This window comes from Emys orbicularis, chromosome 5, assembly GCF_028017835.1.
Source record: "Emys orbicularis isolate rEmyOrb1 chromosome 5, rEmyOrb1.hap1, whole genome shotgun sequence".
Lineage (NCBI taxonomy): Eukaryota > Metazoa > Chordata > Testudines > Emydidae > Emys > Emys orbicularis.
In genome coordinates this window covers 120,440,027-120,465,539 of record NC_088687.1, presented here as the reverse complement: position 1 = coordinate 120,465,539, position 25,513 = coordinate 120,440,027, and the positions used below count along the sequence as shown (strand labels likewise).

General features: G+C 41.3%; 1 protein-coding gene across 1 annotated transcript in view; it reads left to right on the top strand.

Moving 5' to 3' along the window:
• The window catches only part of C5H4orf50 (chromosome 5 C4orf50 homolog), a 79,478-nt gene that overhangs the window by 39,838 nt on the left and 14,127 nt on the right, over window positions 1–25,513 (top strand). Inside the window, exons 12-15 of the mRNA XM_065404606.1 lie at window positions 4,277–4,325; window positions 5,362–5,492; window positions 6,550–6,795; window positions 7,950–8,367. Of these exons, the coding sequence (XP_065260678.1) occupies window positions 4,277–4,325; window positions 5,362–5,492; window positions 6,550–6,795; window positions 7,950–8,367 (844 nt within the window). The remainder of the gene's footprint in view (window positions 1–4,276; window positions 4,326–5,361; window positions 5,493–6,549; window positions 6,796–7,949; window positions 8,368–25,513) is intronic.

Genomic DNA, 25,513 nt, shown 5'->3' with positions numbered 1-25,513 from the left:
CAAATTTGCAAATGAACTGGAGCTCAGCAGTTTCTCTTTGGAGTCTGGTCCTGAAGTTTTTTTGCTGTAAGATGGCTACCTTTACTTCTGCTATTGTGTGTCCAGGGAGGTTGAAGTGTTCTCCTACAGGTTTTTGTATATTGCCATTCCTGATATCTGACTTGTGTCCATTTATCCTCTTGCGTAGTGACTGTCCAGTTTGGCCAATGTACATAGCAGAGGGGCATTGCTGGCACATGATGGCATATATAACATTGGTGGACGTGCAGGTGAATGAGCCGGTGATGTTGTAGCTGATCTGGTTAGGTCCTGTGATGGTGTTGCTGGTGTAGATATGTGGGCAGAGTTGGCATCGAGGTTTGTTGCATGGGTTGGTTCCTGAGTTAGAGTTGTTATGGTGCGGTGCGTGGTTGCTGGTGAGAATATGCTTAAGGTTGGCGGGTTGTCTGTGGGCGAGGACTGGCCTGCCTCCCAAGGTCTGTGAAAGTGAGGGATCATTGTCCAGGATGGGTTGTAGATCACTGATGATGCGTTGGAGAGGTTTAAGCTGAGGACTGTAGGTGATGGCCAGTGGAGTTCTATTGGTTTCTTTTTTGGGCCTGTCTTGTAGCAGGAGGTTAAAGTTAACCATGTGCTTAAGTGTTGTGCTGAATCAGGGCCCAACTGGCTGGTGACCATTGCATTCCATAGAGTATGAATTTATTAAGACTACTTGACAAAAAATGTTTTCTTTGCAATAAAAACCCTTTCAACTAAATTATATTTGAAAAATTGTTAACAATATTAAGGCTATATGATATATATGATATAAAATGAACAACCTGGAAGATGTAACTTTGAGTTCATAGTGCTGGCTAGATCAACTGGTGTAAATCAGCATTCTCCAGTGACTTCAAAGGTGTTATGCTGATTCACACCAGCCAAAGATCTAGCTTGAATTAAGCACAGGGTAGCAGTCATCACTCTGAATTTCCTGGATTGGTTAGTTTTACAGCCCAACATTATATATTTAAACTGGTTTTCAGTGACACATCAAATTCAGTTGACTAATGAGGTTGTGTTTTCCTAAGTTAACCTTCAGTATCCTTGTTTAAATACCAGGCTTTCCACTAATGCCAGGATACAAATTGATCTAATAAGCTTAAGGGAAGAAACACCTCTGGGAGCATGATCTAAGTCCAATAAGATGGGCAGCTTCAGTTTAAATTGTGCTGGAAGGTTTTCCTCACTTCTAAACAATGCACCACGTGCAGTATTGTTTGTTATCATTAATTTACTTGCTTAGAAGCCACAACTAAACTGTAAGATTAATTTCAGCTATTGTTCATCCCCAGAATGTATTTCAGTGTGGCCAAAAATAAAGGCCTGTACATGACACCTTGCATCACTTCTATAAGTTGTGCTAGAGGCGCATATGTTGTTTGGGGCACTTTTAATGTTCATTTGTGTCTAATATAAACAGGAAGAGCTGGGCAGGTGGAGAAATAACTGTAGTTTATTTCTAAACATGGTCTCATTGTGAATTCTTCCAAAAGACCTAACTCCTGAAGACCTCCTTATAGTAATGGTAATTGTGATGGAGTGGGAGTTTTTCATAATATTTTGTATGAATACTGTGTGTGCCTCAGTTTCCCCTATGAGCTGCCTGGTTAACTATGTGAGGGGGAAAGGTTGTTTTCAGAGATTCAGGTGTGATTGAAGCCTGCCTGTGTGGGGCTTGGGCGTGGGCCCATGCCCATGGAGAGCCTGAAAAAGACAATGGCCTCTCCAATTGCCAAGACATTTGGAATCTAGCAACTAACGACCTTGGATGGCCCACCCTCTGCAGGAAGCCACCTGCTTGTGACCAGCTGGAGAACAAAGGGCTAAGGAGGATGGCCAGGTGACCCTGTTTCCGAGGAACAAGAACAAAGGACTAAGACAGGGTCCCTTAGGGTTGTTCAGTGTGGGCTGTTGGAGGGGAGGAGAAGCTTCTGGACTGGGACTACAGCGGGGTCAGAGAGGATTCTTGGCTCAGGACTGACCCAGATGCTCTTTGCTGTCACTTTCTGTTTTCTATGTTAACTGAGGACTTCCTATGCTGGGTTCCAAACATCTAATAAACCCTCTTGCTTTTACAACACTGACTGAGCGTCACTCCAGTTAAAACAAGTTGGGGGTGCATTGCTCCCTTTGGGTGTGTAAGTCTCCTTTAGGTGCCCAACCCAGGTGGACTCACTGAAGGGCGCTCATGGCGTGAAGCAGGGGTGCTGAAGGCTCCAAAGTTCAGTCCCAGGAGGCAGTGAAGCCAAGGGGCTTACCCCAGTGAGAGAGTGTGACTATAAGGGGGTTGACACACTAAATGGGTCCTCCCAAGGACAGTTCCAGAGCAGTTCAAGAGCACTAGGGACCTGTGGATCCATAACAGTAATTAACTAGACAACTGAAAATCGTAAACACAAAACATGATGAGGTTTTAAAAAATAAAAAAGTATATAACCAATGGTTACTTAGATTATAAGCTCTTTGGAGAAGGGCCTGTCTTTTTGTTCTGTGTTTGTACAGCGCCTAGCACAATGGAGTCCTGGTCCATGATTGGGTTACCTTGGCTCTATGGTAATACAAATTAATAATAATAATAATAAATAATAATAACGTGGTCAATTGTTGCATCCAATTTGTCTGTTCTTTCTTTGAGCATTGCTTGGTTAGATTGGAAGCTCTTTCTGCCAAACAGCTTTTCTTCCTCCCTGCTTATAACATGCCTTGCACAATAATAATAATAAGGATAATTAATAAAAAAGCCCTTCCCAATAAAGACTATGTCAATGTGCCCTGATAATTATGTATCATTCCTCCCTACTCCATTCCATTCTGTTTTGGACCATAACAACGCTGTCAGGGGAACCACCTCTATTGTGTATTTTCCAAATTTCCTGAGATATGTATCAAGTTCTGGGGGAGAATTTGGACGACAAGGAGACAGTGTGGCCAGAGTTGGAGATAATGTTCTAATCTGGGCTGGATCTCAGTGAAAACCAATCTGCGAGCCTGCAGGGTAAATAGTAATAGTTTAAATGGTAAGAACACCAGCTTCACCTGGCATGAATGGGGGCTGTTTATATCTCACTTGTGCTTCAGATTGCTAAACTATGACTGGCTTGCATGGCAGTGCAGGGGACTAAGAGAGTTTAACCTGGCCTCCATCAGCCCCTGCCGCACCCCCCCAGCTATGCATGATCTGTCTAGATCTTGTCTTGAGTCCAGGCAGAGAGGGGAGAGTAGAGGCTGCAGGTTCAATACTTCAAGTGGGTAAGGAGTGGACATAGCCATGGCTCCACCTCTCCAACCTCTGTGCTGAACCAGGCAATGAGCCAATGCCGCATACTCCCCTCTCTTCTCTCTCCCTCCTACAAACCTGGAGCTCTGGAGGAATTGTGACTGAATCGCATTTCCTTTCCAAAGCGGCTCCTGAGACAACGCAGGCCAGAGTTTTTCAGCTTTCATAGGACACATTGGTTTTTTATACATTTGCCTAAAGCTTTAAAGAAAGGAAGTACCAGGTATAGAACTTCTCCAATTGAGTTAGCACTTTGATTTCTAGGACAGGGGCTAAATGATGAACAGAACAGTAGAACTGCTTCCTCCACCGTGCTAGAACAACTTTTTCTGAGGCTTCTTGTGTGGAACAATGGAATCCGGTCTATCTTTATATAAATACAGCTTTATTGCCTACTATCACATGTATCAAATTTGAAGAAAATAGGCTTAAAATGACTTTCCAAAACCCCATAATAAAAAAAGATCTCCGCATAAAGGGTCAGAATCTGAACTTACCCAGCATTTAGGGAGGAGAGTTGCTCTCGATCTTGGAGTCTAGTTCTGGTTCAGCTCTAAAGCCTGTTCCTATGAGGTGCTGATCATTCCTGGAAGGGGATGAGTGCCTTTGACTCCCTTTTTAAGGCCCAAGATTCGTCACAGGATCAGGCCTCTAGTTATGACATCACAGGAGCAGACAAAGGTGACTTTTATTCTATTAGAAATCCTAGGGGGAGAAGGGGAAGGAATAGAGAAGACTGTATTTATTTATTTATTTTTCAAATACAAGAGGGCAAATCCATTGGGCGAGGTATGCTATATTTGACCTTCAAAAAGATGATTGAAAATAGCAGGATACAAAATAACATATATATTATAACATATTATATAAGTGCTGGACCCAATGCCCTTTTAGATGTCACATTTGATTCAGATAAGCAGTTCTGATCAATAATTGTTTTAATGTCTGTTCTTACAGAGACGATCCCAGCAATTTGTAATACCTGGGAAGACAGCACACAGACCAGGTTAGTATCATTTTTATTTTAAAATAAAACTGCTTGTAACTTAGGTAGTTTGGAAATTGTTTTCTGACCTCACACATAATACACTATAGATGTCGAGCAACAGGTTTTGCTTCAATATATAGGCAGGAAGACAGTTGTCTAGAGCGAAAAAAAACCCAAAACCCTACTTAGTAAAGTAGCATCCATAGTCAATTGTTAAAGTATTTTCTAAAGTTCTTTATGGTCTTTTATTTTCCTGGTAAGTGTTGCCTCCTAGCTTCAGACAAAATGTGCAGTGAAAATTGTCCAGAAGCATTAACTCTTTTTTCTCCAAACATGTAAAGGCTTATCAGTGTGTGACCTCACTGGTGGAATAGCAAATTCTTTGAACTATTCTAGCAGATTCTTCTCCTACACCCCTCCCACTTGCTATAGTCTATAGAAACTATAGAGGAAGACAAAACTCGTTCTAAAGAGAGTTTGGGAAGGTGGAATTAATTATTGAAAAAATGAAGGGGCAAAAATTAACTAATAGAAGAAATAGTCTGAAAATTCAACATGTAACTTTGAGGGGGAAGCACATGTACCCTGAGAGGAAGATAGGGAAATGACTTGTGGTAGGGTTGAGTCACATTTTGGGAACAAAATTCTCAGTGCTGTTTGTAATGCTCTAGGAATATCCCCTCCCACCCCCCCAGGTTCTTGACCAGGACTTCACAACAATTAAAGTAGACACCCAAGGTTTTAAATGAAACGCAGTGTATACTTTGGGAGTTTAGTCAGTATTGTACAAATAAACATTTAGAGCATTCTTGTTCAGTAATACTCATGGTTATATACCTTACTACTGAGTTTCAGTACTTTGATTCCTGGAGCCCTCGGTATCCTGACAAACAAAACAGTGCTGGTACTGAGAAACAGATACTTGTAAAAAGGACACTTCATGTATCAGGTCATTTTAACCAAATGCCAAGTGGATTTTTATGTAGAGTGTAGGAAACTAAATGTATCACATCTACAAAACTTTTGATGATTTGATGGTGTGTTTTTCTGTTAGCATCACAGACTCTTATGCCTGCTGGGGAAAACAGTGATTTGCATTTGAGTGGGTCATTGCATTCTAGAACCTGCACCGCTACTGCTGACTTTCATCTGTCACCAGAGATGCCTCAAACTGTGCTTCCTGTAGTGAGTAAATTCTGATCCACTAATTTTAGAACCAATCTCTTCATGCCCTAAAATGTTTGAATACTGTCCTTTGTAATCTCTCCATCCCTTACGGCCTGTCAGCCTTCTAATGTATGTTTGTGAGTACTAGGCAGACCTGCTGTGACTTCCTGAAGCCTTCTCTGGCTTACCTCACTGTCTTCATACTAGTCTTGTTAATAAATTTAATTATAACCACTATGGGCTTGTCTACACTACCGCTTAAGTCAATGTAACTTACGTCATTCAGGGGAATAAAAAAACCATCCCCCTGAGTGACGTAAATTATATCGATTTAGCCTGGTGTAGACACTGCTTTATGTCGTCAGGAGACACTCTTCCGCTGACATAGTTTCTGCTTCTTGTTGAGGTGGAGTAATTACGTTGACAGGAGAGCACTCTCCCGTTGACATAGCGCATCTGGTGAAGACAAGCATCGAGGCAGCTGCGCCAATGTAGCGTGGTAGTGAAGACAAGCCCTAACTCATTAACAGTTTGAGCTAACCCCCAACTCATTAACAGTTTGAGCTAACCCCCACTGAAAATCAAAAGAAAGACTCCCATTAACTATTAGGCCCTAATTATTGGGCTCCCATCAATCGTTAGGCCAAAATTAGGCCCTAGAATGAGAAATAGCATCAGATGATCCAAGATCTCTGAACAAAAGTAGGTCAGGGGATTTTTGTTTGTTTGGTAGGAGAGCTCTGGATATTTTCACTTAGCTTTTTTATTTTGGGATTGAAAGTGGGGCAGTGAGAGGGATTTCTAGGAGCTGTCTAGAGTCAAGCATATACTATGGTAAGAGACATTTCCACTTTGGATTGACAAAAGGATGCTTCCAGGGTACTTACAAATGTTCAAAGTAAAAATAATGTATTATCCTTCTTGAATTCTGTAAATGTGGTTTCTGCAAAATTGTTTTTATAAATATTCCTGCAACATGTTCAATGTAGTGACTACTGTTGATCGAAAAACAAACCATTCCTATCAGAAATATTTTCTAACCCTGAATTTCTGATAACAGCATTCTTGGTTGCAGTTACTGCATCCTGTTGTAGACACGTCACAGGTCAATGGACAGCCAAATAATCATGGGACCTACCAGGCTGAAGCGAATGAGAAGGCGAGGCCAATTCCTGCAAGCTTTCTACAGAAGTCAGATGACATCTGCTGTGCTCACACAACTCAAAACAAGTGCACTACTTCTCCTTTAAAATTAACATGCCCAGAGAGGATCATAGCCTTGCATCGAGAGCTTAGACAAAACCATCGCAGTAATTACCAGGTCAATAAATCACTTTCATAGTTATTAATTTAATGAGATCAATTATTCTTAGCCGTCAGTTCATGGATCACATAAATATTTAAATAACTTCTTTATTGGTAGTTAGGACAATCTGAGGAAGATAAACACACATTGTATTTCATTATGAATCTTCTTACCTATTGTTTAAGAATTGATAGTTGCTCCTAGAGGATGTGAAAAAAAATCTGAGGTTTGTTTTCACCTTTGCAGCTCTCAGTAAGATTAGCTTTGGAAATTCTAGGATGGTAACAAACAAACAAACAAAAAACAACGGCAAAACCTAACCAATATGTAGCTACTGATCTGCCTTTTTCTTTCTTCCCTTTTTTTTAATGATCCAATTATTCCTGTGCCCTGAAGCTCTTTGTAGTAATTTCCATTAACTGCAGGAATTCTGTTAAGGACAGAGCTGATCAATTGCAATTGCATTTGTCACAGTCTGCTGCTATACTAAACAAGCAGGAGATTTTATCCACTTCAAGGCAATACAACCACCTTTTAACTGTACAAGGAAGATGAGAGACTGCTAGAATAAAAAACATCCATGCCAGATCTTCCAACATTACATTGTTGAATTTTCATGATGACCCGAGAATAAATAACTGAAATAAACCCACCAAAAACACATTCTCTGTTTTATTACAGTAGCCACATAAAGAGTCAAGCATGTTCCAAATGACGTGTGTTTTAAGGCAAGAAACTGCTCCTTATACTAATAACACAGTAACAGACGTATTATTCTGACAATGTATTAACGAACAGAACCATTTAGACAGCTGTATATTTGTGCCACTCAGTCCCTGCTTCCTGGCAATCTATACTACAATAAATCTTGTATATAAAGGACCAATGAAGTTACCATTATCATCAAAGAACTATAGATCTTAGAGATGGCAAAAAGCAAAGAACTTTTTGATCATCTAGTCCATTTCCCTGCTAGTGCAGGAGCTTGAGAGTTAAATTACAATGAAAGCATAACAGACATACTGTACAGCTCATAAAATGGAAAAGTACTGCTGACAGCAGTCGTAATGCACAGAATCACGTGGTCTGTTTTACTATATCTTGATAGATGCCTTTTTGTGGTTGCGAACATTCAAAAGTTACATATTCTTCTCCTCTGTCCTCCTCAGATACCTTCATTTGCCTCTTCCAATTCAAAACTGAAGGCAGATTGCAATTTGTCCTCTGTCTGTCATCCAGCCCAAGATGTGACTTCCCAGCCTGTAGTGTCAAAAATGAACAATTCACTGAAACTTTCAGACAGGAGCTCTTTCCATCTCATAAATGGGAGGCACCAGTTGTCTAAATTTGATGACGTATTTGATACAGGAAATCAGCATGCAGGTGCTGTTCTCCAGGGAAGGAGAAAGAAAAATGTCATTATGAATAACACATGGATCTCGGGAGAAAAACCAGATGGCTCAACCTCAGCTACCACAGCAAAAAGCTATTTGTCAGATGTGTTGTCAGCAAGTAATAAAGGTCAAAATCCTACTGGGGAGAAATCAGCTGCACTGGAAAGAGTAAAAGCCTCAGAAATAAAACAAGGTAAAAAGCCTTAACCATGTGATTTTCCCATTGTTATAAAAATATTAATCTTGTGTGTCTGCTCTCTGTGAGACAGACTAAGGGAACGTGCCAACTTTAAAATAATCTATTTTAAGCATACAGATTCCCTGACCTATGTAACTAATAACTAGAGGTGGCTAGAAAATGTATTGGAAACAAAATTTTTACAACAAATTGAATAACATTTTACCGACAGTTTTCTTCCATTTTGTCACCAATTCTGCTAACACCGCAAACCATCCAAACCTACAGAATTTTCAACATCCAATTTACGTTCCAATTTTCTTTCTATTGTTAGTTTACTATTTTTCACTTCTCTTGGTTTGGATTATGAAAATCAATTAAGTCAGTTTCAGGTTTATTTATAGCCCTTTGCTTCAATGTACAATGGCAAATACTACAGGAGAGTCTTTATTTATTTAATGACTGTTTCCTTTGGAATTCAAAGAAATATATAATGGACATAGGTTTTATGAAAGGTAGTTTTGTTTATTGTCAGTGGATCTTAAATTATACATTTTTATGTTTAGCTGAATGATAAAGCAGTGTATTCCTTCAGGGTTTAGGATCTGAAAAATATCACTGCATGACTGTTTAAATTGTTTCCTAAGGACCAGACTGGATGCCCCTTACTCATATTGGAAAATTCGCTCACTCAAGGTGTCCTGTTGGCTGAAATATGAGTACTGGTGAGAGTAACTTTTTATCATTGTGACTAAAGGAAGTTACAATCTGGTTTAAGTGATGTCTTCATCCACACATGTTAAGGTTAGCCTGTTGTATCATCCCTGCAGTGTAGTCTTTCTCTTGTCCTCTATTTTTAGTTGTGGATAGCACCTGGAAGAGATGCATAAAAGCAGAAAACCCCACAAATCAGTCAGTGATGGAGGCAGTTGGTTCTCAGAGTCAGAGTTTGACATGGAAATGTGAACAGATGATATTAAAAAGGCAATATGGGATATATAGGGCGATACAGGGTAATCTTAGTGCTTCGAGAAGAAGGATAAAGTGATTCAGTGGAGTGGCTCTAAGAGTTTTAATTACCATTTGAAAAGATTTATTTCACAAGGAATAACTTTTAAAATTATATAAGCCTGTATTAGATGTTGTCTGCACAAGTGAATTTTAGGAAAACATTCCCGCTAGTTCTGTCACCAGTTTACCATCTTTTTTTAGCAGCTTAAACCATGAACATGGTGGTAAAAATGCCAAAGCCACTGGAGCCTTGGATTATACTGAGTTCCCACCAGCCCTAGCCCTGGTAGAAATTCTCTATTGTGTAGCCAGTTCAGAAGATGTAACGGAACCATCATTCTGTACTTTTTAAAACAGGATTTTAATTTTTTTTATCAGTGAAGTACCCATTTTGGCATGTGTCAGTTACATGCTCCTCCTTTCCGAGCTGGTTGATCATTCTTTTGGCCCAGCAGAGGAGTATTTTGGTCATTATTCTACCCTTCAGAGATCAGAAATGCAGGGCATTGGCTTGTTGTGAGGACACCTTAACACACATGTACAAGGGCTGTATTTTCATGGGGAAACATCTGTTTTTGCTTGGGACGGTAAGGGTACAATTACACATGGCAATAATGAAACTGATCCTTGTTCAGCGCCTTCTATAATAGATACTCACCAGCTGCCAAGGGAAAAGCAGAATATCTCAGCATGCTTTCCAGACAGATAAGATTCCCCTTGGGGCTCCAAAACTCAGGCTCCTGCTGCTGATGGTCAGAATAGCACTATGGCATCTCTGCCTGCAATTCCTAATGCTTAGCCAACAATTCTATAGACACAAACACATAGTAAATAAAATGTCAAACTGCCTTGCTTAATGCTAACAAGCTTCCAATATGGAAAATGTGTATATTTTAAAAATGGCAATATGTGTGTTGGTAAAATGATAAAGTACATTAATAGCCATTTTTATTGAAGCTTTGCCTTCCTGATATAAGCTATGAGATGGATGTTTACTCATAAATTTAGTCTGTAGGCCAAACCCTGGTATATTAAACATGTTACTATATAAGAAGATTGGCCCAATCATCCCATTATAGGGCCTTTGTGAATAGGGTTACTTACCAGAGTATGTTTTGCATATGTGCATATGTAATAGATTCTGATAAACATTTTCTTTGAACACCACCACTATAGTGTAAAAGAGAATCATCAAATAAAGCAAATGGATTAATTAAACGAATGCAAGATTGTGTCTTTTTAGACACAGTGGACTTCAATTAAATACTAATAATCCCTACGTATTAAAAAATGTATGTAGCAAGTACATTATTTCTAAATACAAAAATAAGTACAAATATAGTGGTTACCATTGGCTAACGGTTATAAGCCAATGTAGTGGACAAATGTAGAATTTTAGATACTGCGCTGGGAAAATGCCAACTTTTTAATGGTAACCTCCATAGATTGCTGTATGCAGCAACATAAGAAAAGGCAGTTCACCTGAAGTTTTACTTCCTTAATCTTCCCCTCCATCCCTCTCCTGCACAGCACCCAATAGTGTTCAAGTGAGAAATGATAGGTCAGTTTGTACCTATATATATGAATAAAGACTAGAGGATGTATTACATCAACAAACCATGTTCTTCAAATTCTTTAAATATAATAATTCATTATGTATAGAAGCTAGCTCCAAACTGTGCCAATCACAGGCCAGATGGTCCATATATTGGTGTCCTGCCAAGTTGAGGCCCTCTGGGACTCTGGGTTTACCACTAGGGCTTGGTGAACTGTTCATAAAGAATAATCAATGACTGTAGCTCTTTATTCTGTGTGAACAATTTCAATAAAAATCAGACCTGGGTAAATAATAAACATGTTACATGAACATGTGGCCATGGATTGCTTTCCCACTATTTAAGTCTTTAGCGATTCTCTATTTGTTAATTGTGGCCTGTGAGTGGTGACCTTAATCAGATGATATTATTTCTGCTCCAGCTGGATGATCAAAACATTTATGAATGGAAGGAAAATGGATTCCAATATGGCCACACAAACACTTTTAGCATGAAGCTGCATACAGATTCACACGCAAATTCTTGCACAGAAAAAGAACTCATATAAAAGTTCACAGAAAACAAATAAATAGAGTTGATAGTACCTTTTGAAATGAGTGTTCATGAGCATATTTTTGCAATATTTGCCCAGATTATATTATTTTTTACACTTGAGATTCCCAGTCTTAAAGCCAAAGCATTTAATCTTAAGGGCAAACTCTCTTAAAAAATAAATAGAGTATAAATATAATATGAAGTGTATATGGTGATCTGATGAATAAAGTGTTCATAAGCATTGTCATGTGAGAATGGTAAAAAAGCATTCACTTTCTTCCGACACTGAACAAGGAACTTTATTAGAACAAGAAAAACAATAATATCTCTAATAATGCTTTCTCCCTCTTTGACTCTCAGCTTCCCTAAAAGCTCATGCCTAAATCCTAAATCCCATTCCCTTCCTGTCCTTTTTTTTTTTTTTTTTTTTTTTTTTTGCTACGAATTTAAAAAGATACAACACATGTCTTGACAGGCCATAAATGAGTTATGAAGGTCATTGTAAAAGAATGCCAATAAAACCCATGTACCACACCATCATGCATTGTGCATATGCCACATATTTTTTCAAAACAACTATCTTAGAATTGTTTTACAAATATTATTCACAAAAATTTTCATACCTAACCACCTATAACTCCAGGCTCCCTTAGTGTACAGGTTTGAAAGGGAAAATTAAAATGATTAGCAATAACATTTTAGAAACCTCTTTAAAAAAAAAAGACATGAAATAGCTTTCCTATAAATAATAAAGTCCCAGTTGTAGTGTCATTAATTCCAGGACAAGCAAGAGATTCCCAAAGGGACACACATGGTCTGTGTAGCCCTTTGGGAGTCAAGGAATCTCCACTGGGGAAGGAGGAGGATCTGGAAAACCTTTGAAAGGAAATAAGGTGGCAAAACTCATGGCTTTCATTACAAAAGTGGTGGGTTATGCCAGCATCCACTTGCAGGTTCACTTGTGGATTTTGAGTTCCTATGAAATGGATATTAAATTCCCTTATAACTAAGGACTATATTCTGTCCTCATGTCCTGCATATCTTGTATTTTGTATCATGTAATTTGCATAAGAAAACCAGGGGTCAAATCCTCCTCTGAGTCCATTAGGTCTATGAAGAAACTGAGTGAGGTTTCTCTTGACTGGCATCAGTGTAAATACAAGTAGAATTTGGACCCCTATATTTAAGGTACATGCAACATATTTCTCCTGTCCTTAAGAAAGCATATGTATCTTGTAGACATCACTCCTGCTGTAGAAAGACACTGACTTAATTTCTCCTTAGAGATAGTTTTTTTGTTTAGGCCTTAAGCTGACTAGCATTAAGCCACTTACTGAAGCCAGATGAAGTGTGGAGCAAGATTTATACAGTGCAGTCCTTTTGCTAAAGGCCTGATTAAATCAAGAAACGCCTACATCTGTTTGTACATCTACAATCTCATCAGGTCAGCCAGCTGGTAGCTTTGATTTTAGTCCATTTCTGTTGAGACAGCTTCTTCTCCAGGGGGATAAATAGGATGACAGAAGGTGCTAGAATGGAAAACTGACTGTTTCAGAAGCTCTGGCTCATAATATTGTGCTAGGAATATTATCATTGTCCTTTCTATGGCCTTGATCCTGGATGTCTTTGCATGGTGAAGTACATTGTGTGTAAGGTTGTTGCCTTCTAGTACAAGTGTAGGCTTGGCATAAGCACCAGGCGTGTTAAACAGTAGGCAGAACTCTTTGCATGGCCCCCTTTTCTACTTGCAAATACAAAGGGAAAAAAGAAGTGGGGCCCGAGAAGAGAATGAGTGCCTTTTAGGTTATGTCTACACTCTGAGCTAACGTTGAGATTCCCAGCTCTCATATAGATACTCACACTAACTCTCTTTGAGCTAGTCAAAGTATAAATAGTAGTGTAGCCATGATAACATGGGCAATGGCGGCACAGCTTAACCATGCCAAATACAAACCCACCTGAAGCCGGTGGGTACATACTCGGCACTATTAAGCTATGTTGCCACTGCTGCTGCCTGTGCTACCACAGCTACACTGCTATTTATACTCACATTATATGTCTTCACTATGGGGGTAAGTCGACCTATGTTACGGTACTCCAGCTATGTGAATAATGTAGCTGAAGTCGACGTAGCTTAGGTCGACTTACCCGGGTGTCTTCACTGCATTGCCTCAATGGGAGACGCTCTCCGGTCAACTTCGCTTACTCTTCTTGGCGAGGTGGGGTACCAGAGTCAACCGGAGAGCACTCTGCCATCGATTTAGCAGGTCTTCACTAGACCCGCTAAATGGATCTCTGCTGCGTCGACTGCAGCAGCGTCGATCTCCCCATAGTGAAGACCAGCCTTAACTCAATGAGAGTTAGGGTGAGTATGTGTATGTGAGCTGGGAATCACACACTTAGCTCATAGCGTAGACATAGCCTTAGAAGACCTACATTTAAACCCAATCAAACTAATAAGGGACGTAGCTAGACATTTCTCTCTTAGGCCTCTCTACTTCTACAAGACAGGAGTATCTTTGCAGCTATGAATCAGCATTCTCAGTAATGAATGACTGGATCCATGTGTCCTTCACATTATTTTTTTTTTACCATGTGTTTATACCTTACACTGTGCACCTTTGCTGTCCAGGATAAAAGCTACCTGGGAAAATCCAAATTCAGATAGTTAATCTCTAGAGGACTTTTGTTAACCCCTCTACCCCCATAATTCAAGCAAAACAATGTGTTCACTCCTTACAGAATTCAGGGTTGTGAAACAAATGCTGAAGAGATAAAAAGTTATAACTTCTGGAGTAAACAATTTATAGCAATCCAGAGACAAACCAGAGTATCATATGATAGATGATGGGTCAGATTCACCGTTATGCTTCAGCACCTTTGTGTCACTCTGATGATGCAGATCAGCTGTAAGCCTGGTTTACTCAGTCGGTTAAAACAGGAATGGCTCGAAGCAGCCAGTGTACGGATGAATCTGGCCCCAAATCTCAGTATATTAAATGTTCCCTTCTACTCATTACTTGGAGCAATTAATCAGCATAATCAATTACCTCAGATTAGATATATCACCTGTGTGGTAGGCTATGCATCTGATTTGGACAAGTGACTCCCTGCTTAACATCAACAGATAAAAGCAAACAAGGACTCTTAGCTTCCTGTTCTCACAAGAACAGAATAGGTGCCCAAACACAGTAGTGATGGGCGTGGTATGAAAACATGGATGGAGGGATTGACAAAAGTCCTACTCTTGTTGCATGAAAATTATATTACAATACAGAGATTGTCATGCCTCCACCTTCCTTGGGTTTTTACTAATTTTATTTAGACAATAGCAAGAGCATCTGAAAGGCCAAGGCCTCACAATGTGGTGCAGCACATTCATGACTGGCTGGTAAAAGCTGCTTCAGGTGGGAAGCCCCGTAAGCACATTCTCACTTTTTTGTAACACTTCTCAGAACCTGAGAACCACAAGAAATTCTTTCTCTCATGTTTCCAACCAGCCACTCTACCTGCAAAGCAACAAGAAAGGCAGGACTTTGCTAGCTTTTATTGCTCTCCGCTGTCCTAAACATCTGCTGTGTGCTGCCTCTCTGCTTTCCCATTTCTGGGTTTAGGATTACACCCCCACCTGCACTTACAGCTGGTTGCAGGCAGTCCCTCCTGGTGAGCAGGCTTCAAAAAGCTAGAGGTGGGGCAGCAGCTGGATGACACCAGTGCTGTCTGGCTCTTTGTGGTTGGAGCGTTGCTAGCGGCTATTGCTATTTTTCTTTCCTCTTATATGATTTTCTGTATAGGAAGAAATGTTGAATAAGGGGCTGCTGTGTGGCTGAGTTCTCTACATCTCTGCCATCTGTACAATTCTCTTGCACTCCTCCTCTCCTGGGTGTGATCCCCAGAAGGGTGGGGGATCCTTGATGGATGCTGGAACTTGTGCTGGGGTTGTGGGGACAGTATACGATGTCTGGAGGTAAAATGGGGTGCCCATGGGGATGCTAAATATATCTATGGTAGGTAATTATATGGCCTCCATTGCCATAGTACCTGAGTGCCTCACAATCTTTGATGTATTTATCCGTCCCAAATCCTTGTGAGGTAGGGCAGTGCTATTATGTCTGTTTTACAGATGGGGAACCGAGGCTCCAAGAGGCCAAGTGAGTTGCCCATGGTAACACAAGAAGTTTGTGACAGAGCAGGGAATTGAAGTCAGGCTTCCCAAATCCAAAGCTTTTGCCCTAACCACTGGACCATCCTTCCTGTGTACATAGAACTAATGATAGCATTTTGGGGCCCTTTCCCTTGTTTTCTGGTTGTTTGTATTTGTTACCAACTTTTCATCCCTACGTTCTCTATTATTTGGGAACTGGTCCCTTTTGTGAGGTTTGCCTGAGGACTAATGTTGTTTGCCCTTGTTCTTTTGGTTCAGGTTAGCCGTATGTTTCTGCCTTTATTTTGACACTAATGAGCTGTATTGGTTTTGTTGTTAGGTATTCAGGTGTCGATTGGTAAATGTCTTACAGTTATGTGAAATACAGAGGAAAATCTCATATATGTATGTAGAGGCCTTCAGCTATACATACCTGAAAGAGGTTCTCTTCATGCCCAGGAAGTCAGAGATTATGTGCACATGCAGGTCAGGCAATGGGCATCTGTCAGGTCTAACAGTTGCACTAATACTCATGAGCTCTTGCGCAAGGAGAAGATAAACTCACTGTTTATCTGAGAGCTGAGCACATATTTCCTTTTACATAATATTAAATATCTCTGCTGCAGAAGGCAGAAGAACAGTGTATTAAGGGACATATTTAAATACATGGGAAAATTAAGCCTCCCTTCTGTAGTTAAGTACCCTCCTCTCTCTATGAGGCTGTTTAAGCATATGGTTTTTTTTCATATTGGGGTCAATAGGCCTGCTTTGGGTCCTCCCCCTAATTCCCTTAATTCCCATACTCCTTAATTGAATAAGCAGCTATTAAACAGAGAATGAAGCTGGTTTATACACTTCTTTGGTGGTGCCTATGCAGGGAGAGGGAAGTCAGAATAAAAATAAACTTTCCTATTCGTACAAATCGCCAGAAGAATATGTGTCTGCAGAGGATGAGCATGACTGTCCACAATGGCAAGCTGGGTGCTGAGGAGAGAATAATAACATTGACAAAACGCAGCCTTCGGTTTCATAAATTGCTCCGCCATGAGTAAAAGAATTGGCCACCTCAGATAATGGCAGTAAACAAAAAAGATATCAAAATTCTCCAGTGAGGGAGAAGCTCTTTCTTTTCTATTTTAAAAGGACTATATTTAAATTGCTTGTGCAACTCCGAGTGCCTTGGAAGTGAGGCACTTTGCAAATAAAGTAATTGTACTATTATTATGATGAGGTGGTAATTTGTGTTGACAGTAGATACCAACCCTTTTGAATATAAAGAAACTCAGATTTTGTTCCCCAAACTAACTCTAATCAGAAAAGAGGTCACATAATCTCCTCCATATAATTTACACATTGGACATTGAGAACTAGATTTGAATCCTATGCTGAATATCAGATTGTGACTATTTCTATGTTCTCTGTTAAACCAAGGTCATAATACTTCTGTTTTCTGTCTCTCCTCACACACCCTGGATACTTAGGGGCTTGTTCCTTCTAATCCTCACAAAATCACATAACTGTACAAAATAACCAGGAGACTGAGGCAGTGCCTCTTGATATCAGTGCAAAGAATCCCATTTCCATCAATGTGCTTTACATTGGGTTCCAGATGCATAATATGCTCCAAACTCTCCCCTTCTCTATCATTTAATCTCTTCATTTCCTGAGCTTTTGGAGGAGCATATTGTGCAACCATGTGCAGCGTGCCTTTTGGGCTTACCCATGATACTGTGGTAATAGGACACCATTGTAATCATAGCTCATGCACAATTTACATGTATCAGTTCCACTGAGCGCTTTTGTTATTATATTGAGCGTTCTTACATAGACCCCAGAGCCATGATTAATGTTATTGGTGCTTTGTTCATTTTCACTTTCTTGACTCTTGCTTGTCTTCCTTTCCTGAAACAGTGGGATACCTGATATTTTAGAATTATTGAAGCTGAAGACTTGAGGGCACCCACCACCTTGAAAATGGTGGTCCTTATATATCAATTTAGCCTTACCCCATAGCCCTATGTCACTAGTTTAACTCAAAGAGTAATGGAAAGTAAAGGGCTGTGTTACATGGCCCAGTCAGACAGGATGCATTTTATCTAATTCTGTCACTCAGCCACAGCTGTTCTTGTATAGCAGTCCTCATCTAAAAGGCTGGACCTGTGTAGAATCAAGCTTCCAGGCTAAAGAAAACCATGTTACAAGAAAAACAAAACAAAACAAAACAAAAAAACATAGCCAGGAGACATCTATCTGACTCAGTAATACAGAAGATAAATATTAGTAAACATAAGAAAATGCCTCTTAAGGCTTCAATTACAGAGAAATAATTTTACAGTATTAAAAATGTTACAGAGGAGCTAGGTGCCCAGATCTCGTTGACTTTTCATGGGAGCTGGGTGCCTAACTGCCCCTTTTGCCTTTGAAAATCTCCCCCCTGAATGATTTAACTCAGTCACGGATTCATACTGGGCCAAGCATTCGATCTCCTTATTACGGGAAGCTCACATTGAAGTGTCACACGTTGTAACGCCACCTGAGCAAGGACACCAGGGGTTGACTCATTGAGACTGAGGGTTTGTTTTTCTTAAAAACTCGTTAAGCAATAGCACTGCTGAAAAGGCTTGTACTGTGAACCGTGAAGAGGCTCTGGAATTGACTTCCAATTTACAAAGGAAATGTAACCCTCAACCAAATGTTGGAGTTAATGGGAAGCTGTAAGGACTGTAGTTTTTAAACAAATGCGCATATTGGATGGCCTTCAGTTGACCACCACTTTGCTTGAAGAACCAATGACATTGTCTTGTTGGCTCAGTTTGGTGAATCGCTGCTGCTGATGGCCAATCTAGTCAGGCAAGAAGCAGCAGTTATGGTCTTGTTATTAATCCAGACAAAACAAAACAAAGTCCCGGGTCATTACCCTTAAGCAGTCTCTAGCTCCAGATTACAACCAGCTCAGTGTTAACTTGTCTGGGTGGGACAACAAACAGGTGGCAATTGTCAAATACTTGAGCAGTGTCATAGGCTGTGCTGGAGGATACTTGAAAGATGTGAACACTCATGTAGCAGCAACTGTTGCTATGTTTGGGGCCCTTCGGCAACCTCTGTGGGGATGTTGTGACATTAAGCTTGCTATGAAGCGATCTATAGAATCATGGCTATACCGACTCTGTTCTATGGCAGTGAAACCTGGGAACTGAGGAAGGCTGAAGAGCACAAGAATGATGATTTTGATTCTCGTCATCTTCCTCAGCTGCTCAGTAGTAGTGGCAGGACACGATCAAGAATGAGGATATTCAAAGCCAAACCCAGCAACCACCTCCCTCAGCACTGGTTCAGTTTTGGTGGCTTTTTTGGTATGGACATATTAGGATGGGAGACCAATGAATTCTGAAGCATATTTACCAAGAAATGCTGCTACACAGCCAGTGAGCATATGGTTGCCAAAAGTTTCATTGGCACGATAAGATGGTCAGTGATGGACTTAAACTGACTATCCAGCTAGGCCACCTTAAGAACCTAGCTGGTGCTCCATCTGCAATGAGGCTTAAGTCCCTTTGATATTTGCCATGATGATGACATATTGAGAAAAGACTTTTTTTTTTCCTCTCAGGTGATATCAATCCCTTATTGGGGAAGCCTTTAAATGTGCTATGTTTTGAATGAGTGAATGACAAATGGTGCTCTTTACCACTCTCTCTGCATGGGGGACCTGGCCACAGTAGAACCCCCTTGTAAACTGAGTGATCAGTAGAGAAAATGTGAGTAAAATGTGCCAGTTGATACTTTTTATATTCTCCATCTGGATGGTGTTTGTTTCCTTGCACTAAGGAAAATGGGGTTTACATATTTCTAAGCAATCTGTTCAATTTCTTTCAACCCAGAGGGCAATTTAGCTATTCCATCCATATGGGGTGTGCAGTATTACATTTAATACAGATGTTGCACTTTGTTCGTCTCTCACTTATGAGTTGCTCAGATTCTCCAAGCAGATTTCTTAATTTTTGGAACAAAAGACTCTTTTCCCCCAGGTGCAGACTTGCATTTAGTTGTCTCAGGTGGGTGGCAGGAAAAGACATTGGGTGCAGGTTAGTTTTTGCTCTGTTTTGGGTCCATATTCTTCCATTTAGGCAGGTGGTCATTGCTTCTGTAAAATATGAGACATTTTACTGGAGTAGAAATATTTTTAAAAACATAAAATAGATTAGAATAAAAGAATAGTCTGTTAGATTAATGGTTTTCATATTGTGGGCCACTTCTTAAAACAGAGATTTTCTTCAGGATTGGGAGGAGAGATATCCATGTCATGCTTTCCATGTGTCCACTATAGCAGTGTTTCCCAAACTTGGGACGCCGCTTGTTTAGGGAAAGCCCCTGGCGGGCCGGGCCGGTTTGTTTACCTGCCACATCCGCAGGTCCGGCCGTAGTTCACTGCTCCAGGCCAGTGGGAGCTGCTGGAAGCGGTGGCCAGTAAGTCCCTTGGCCTGCACCACTTCCTGCAGCCCCCATTGGCGTGGAGAAGTGAACCACAGCCACTGGGAGCCGCGATCGGCCGAACCTGCGGACGTGGCAGGTAAACAAACCGGCCCGGCCTGCCAGGGGCTTTCCCTGCATAAGCAGTGTCCCAAGTTTGGGAAACACTGCCCTATAGGAACATAGGAATTACCATTCTGGCTCAGACCATGGCTCATCTAGCCTAATATCCCGTCACTGCAGTAGCTACTGCCAGATGCTTCACAGAATGGTTCAAGAAACTCTATAGTGGAATAATCTGCACACTGGGGAAGTTTCTTTCTGACTCCAACATTATATACAGATATTAATTAAATAACCAGCAGAAGGATGCATATGAAAAATAAAAACATAAATAATGTAAATACTATGACATTTAGATTTGTTTAGTACATGAATCCCCTTTTCTATGGCCTTTGGTGGGACTGGCTTTCTAACAGATGCAAAACACTCCCTCTTTGCCCTTCTCAGACATGCAAAGAAGCATTATCACATTAAGAGTGAACTCAGACAACTTAGACTTTCAGTGCAACCTCAGAAAATTTCACCTGAAGCCTCATTCATTTCAGTTCTAAAATGCCCTCTTTGATTTTAAAATCCTCCATAGACTCACGCCTGGCCATCCTTCAGGCCTTCTGTCACTTTTAACTCCTTCCCACCTCTCTCTTATTTCCCAAGTGCTGGCCACATAAGCTTGTGTCCGTTGGTATGAGAACCTTCTCCCCTGAAGCTCTTGTTATCTGAAGCAGCTATCCTGTATCCTTCCACTGCTCAGATTTTCCATCTCCTTTCAAATCCTAGTTGAAAATATGTGTTTTGTCTGACATATATCTCGTAAATTCTCTCTCTGCCTTTATTGTTTTTTATTTGACTCTACAATTCTGTTATGGACAGCAAAGATGTGAAGTCTTGTGAGAAATAATTTGCAAAGCTGTTACACAGAAAATTGTGTTCTGTTGCAATGAAATTGCTGAATTCTAAATGCAAAATATTAGATTACATTGGACCACGTAGAAATTTTTCTGTTGGAGTCTGAGAAAACAGCTTTCACTTTTCAGTCAAGGAGATCCCATTCCATAATTCTGTGCATGTTTATATAAAACATACATACTGAGTCCTATTTTCCCTTCACAGGATACATTTGGAGGTGCTAGTACCTTGCATAGATCGACAAGTGGCCTATGGTAAAATTTTCCAAAATGCCTAAATTCTATTTTCAAAAGTGACATAGGCACCAATGTCCTATTGCCTTTCAATTAGTTTCTAAGCCACTTGTGAAAATGTGGTTTAGGTCCTAAGTGACTTGGGCACCTATGAAAATTTTACTTTATTTCTATACCTAATTTTTAATCTGGAGATTTCTACTTGGGATTTGGGATTATGGCTGTTGGATCAGTATCTTTATGGAACCTCCTTTTTTTTATCTGAGGGGAAACTGTTATCTTAATACTTGGGATGTATATGGTCATTAGCTAATACCGTGTTTCTTGTAGAACTAATCTGAGGGCAGGAACTCATATTTTCAGCAGTCTTTTCTATTCTTCTCTTTTCTGTCAGGTGCGCTGGGGTTATTTGATTGCTTAGTGATCAGAGGAGAGATATCAGAATAACTCCACTGTGACATACCAGTGGGGCAATGAAGACTGAAATCTATTTCCCATTATGAGCAAACAATTCTAGCATGTTACCAGCCCCCTCTTACAGAATTTCTATAGCAGATAATGTCATAAGGTAGATAAGTGCTTGCAATGGACAGCAATGCTTTAGCCTGAAAAATATTCACAGTTGGACAGTTGTGTTATCAGCATAGTTTCAGCGAATTGAGCATCACTGGTATCTATTCCCTTAAACTTCTAAAGAGTCCATGTGTATGTAGAAGCAGGAGGGAGTGGGTGAGAATTGCAGTCCTTCTGGTTGGTGGCTGGAGAGGAAAGGCTTACTTCCTTAAGGATGAAAAGCAGGATGGGTAACATTGTTGAGTCTAAAAAACACTTTGAATTGGAAACATCATGTGTTACACTGCTGCAAAAATGATGCTGCAGCATGACCAGATGGAGACCAGCCAAGGAAACTGCAGGGGCTTAGTCTGTAAAAAAAAAAAAATAGACAGTGAGTCATTCCTGTCTAGCATTCAGTCCTGTATGTTTTTGATCATTTTGGCTCTTTCTTTTCACCAGGTGTTCTGAGTCATTTTCTCTTTCCCAGTTTTGTTCAGATGGCTGGTTTCTCTGGGCATTAAGAATAGCTCAGTTTGATTTCTGTTTAATCATGTACATCTGAAATGCAGGTATTGGAGATGAGTACTTTATAGCTCTAAGTAAATCGTATGCTGGTTGTTTTTTTAATAATTTGCCATAAGGAAGAGTGGCTGTTCAGCCTCAGATCACTTGGAAACTCACCCGTGGAATTACTCTTAATTAAAATAGCTTTGCTGCTGCTGCTGCTAAATTGCTGTGTCAGGAGACAACCCCACCTGCACTGATCAGTGAGAGCAAGTACTGATTCCAAATGTGTTGATTCAGCATAAAATAGGAAAATTAGTACAGCTGTTTCTTGTATCTGGAGTTTTGTTCAGCTTCGATCTTTCTCAAACAGTTGTCACTGTAGTACTACTAAGGCCTTGTGCAAGGTAGTTTTACTCCAGTGTAAGTGCAAGTGGAGGCCACAAAGGAATTTACATGAGGTTATATGCTAAATATAGTAAATCTTAAACCCTCTGTACACCCACTTCCTTTCAAGAAGGCAGGTTAAAAAAGGCTTGGAGAGAGAATTGGCATGTCTAAGGGGATTGACCGCACTGTGGGAGGGAGGGGGGTAGCAGTGCTTTGTGGCGGGAGAGGGAGGGAGAGAGAAAGATCAGAAACTGCTACAAAAAGGTGGGTGATGCTCAGCTTTGCGGTGCTGACTCCCTCCCTGGGAATGTGAAGGCAGGAAGGCTTTAAAAGATGCAAGCCCTGGCATTGGAAGTCCTTTCTCCATGCAGCAGGCAAGGCAGCACCCACCCTCCCTCAGCCTGAGGTGCGAATATCAGGTTGGGTTAGGACTTGTTGTGGGCATTGCACTAGCCGCTCAGTTGTAAGGTGACTGGGAAGGAATTTTTCCCTCACCACCATATCGGCTTTGTGGAGTGAGGTTTTTTCACCTTCTCCACAGCGGGTGTCAGGGAGGACCTATTATGGTGAGGAAAAAAGGGTGGTTAGGCTGTATGTCACAACTTATTTTGTAAGGGCAGGGCCGATGTCCAGTGCAGGTACTCCATAGGGAAGGTATCCAGTGACCAGATAAATAGCCTGGTAAAGGAGGTGCTGGTTAAAGGAATGAAATGAATGTGTGTGTGTGTGATGGGGGGAGGTGGGGCGCCTATGAATGGTACAGCAGGGAGCCAACCCCCCTTTCTTTTAGCCCACCTTAACCCTCCTATGATTGGGGGGGGGGATGGTAAGGTCCAAGCCATGGGTTGGCTGGTGGACCTGGATGGAAAATGAAAGGGGGCTGGTGGAAGTTGTAGGTAGTTATTTGAATGAACATGGAGTTGCCTACACTGTACACTTTTATCTGCCAGGTAGTCCCAGACCTCTAATATTAAAGTTGTGGCCTGATTAAATTCATATCAGTGTCTCCTGTCCTCCTTTCGCTATAGCCAGACAAGGGCTTAACTGCAGTCCTGCTCATGATAAAGACCTAAGTGCAGGGCCGGCTTTAGGCTGATTCCCCCGAATCGGGCCCCGCGCCCTAAAGAAGAGCGCCTAACTTAGGCGCCTTTTTAATATTTACTCACCCGGCGGCGGTCTGGGTCTTCGGCGGCACTTTGGTGGCGAGTCCTTCACTCGCTCTGGGTCTTCGGCTGCATTTCGGCGGCGGGTCCTTCAGTGCCGCGGAAGACCCGGAGCGAGTGAAGGACCCACCGCCGAAGTGCTGCCGAAGACCTGGACTGCCGCCGGGTATTCGAATCAGGCCCCGCACTTCCTAAAGCTGGCCCTGGCTAAGTGCTCCTGTGAACAGACAGGGCTGACTCGGTGGTGCTCTGATTAATGGAATTGGTTGCCCTGTGCCATACATTTTACTTTGCATTTATACTTGCAATATCTGCATCCTCTCTGTGTAGCATCAAGCTCTAAATGTTTATGCTGTGTACTTGAGTTCAGTGCCCAACATAAAATGAATAATAAGAATAAATAATCCAAATGAATCCACAAATCCTGGAGCTGAGGGAATGGAGGAGTGAGCCTTTAACCCAAACCCTTCCTGAAAACCCATTTTTTATCTACTCCTTACCTACCTCCATTGAGGCCTCTTGCCAGATAGAGCAATGTCCTAGGCATCCAGCAGGAAAGTCCACAGATCCCATCCTGTTTGCAATCAGTAGGTTTCCATTGCAGTGAAAATGGAAATATGGCTCCCCGCAGAGCTTATCTTCCATTTCCCCAAAGTGCAATGGTACAAAATGTATCCCACACCCTGTTCAGAAGCTGTGAGAATCACTTTCTCAGTGCTCCTTGGGCTCCTGCTTGGATGGAGTTCTGGCCTGAGTCCCACATAAGACTGTTTGGGTGTCGCCTACAAAGAACAATGTTATAATCTATGTGACAGGGCATACCAGGCCTTCATGACCCGCTGCTGGAGGCCCCACTGCTTTGCTATACCCTGCCCCAGCTTTCTCAGAGGAAAAGAGCAGCAAGTATTATTAGACCTTTAGGCTTGCCTAGAGAAGCATCTTGGGAGGAGCCATTTTGGGAAACATTGACATCTGGTCCTCCAGCAACTAGAAGGGCTGGGGCTCAGCAATAGCCAATCAAAGCACTGCAGGCCAAAATAAAAGGAGCTGTCTGCTCCTAGCAAGGCAATGCCTGGCTGGGGCCCATGGAGTGAAGAGCCCCTAGGTCACAGCCAAAGGGCAAGGTTAGGGCCTATTGCTGACCACAATGGCTGCAGGAGTGCAGGAGGAACCCTGCTGATTTAATTCTTTGAAGGGCCAGGAACTTATTCTGTTTGAGTTAGTTGTACCCCGGAAGGGGGTTGAACTGTGTGACCCAGCCAGAGGGCTGAGCCACAGAAGATCCTTGGAGATAGGCTGACAACTGTACGGGGTGCTGTGAGCTGAAGAGAATGGCAGCACCATTCCCAGACCCCAGGGGGCACTCTCAGAGGTGAGTGCAACCCACCACAGTCTAGATTGCACATAAGAAATCTGTGGCGAATGAAGAAAATCTAGGTAGGAATTCCAGTGGTAGGGAACATAATTGAGGATACATTAGAGAGAGAGATTCTAGAGGTTTAGGCCTGGCAGGATGAGGAGGCCCATCACAGAAGTGAGAAATCCAGAGATGTTTTTGGACCCAATAAGGGGAGACAAACTGAGAGGAATGATCCAACTCAGAGTGTGAGGGGTGCTTGGTGGAGGAAGATA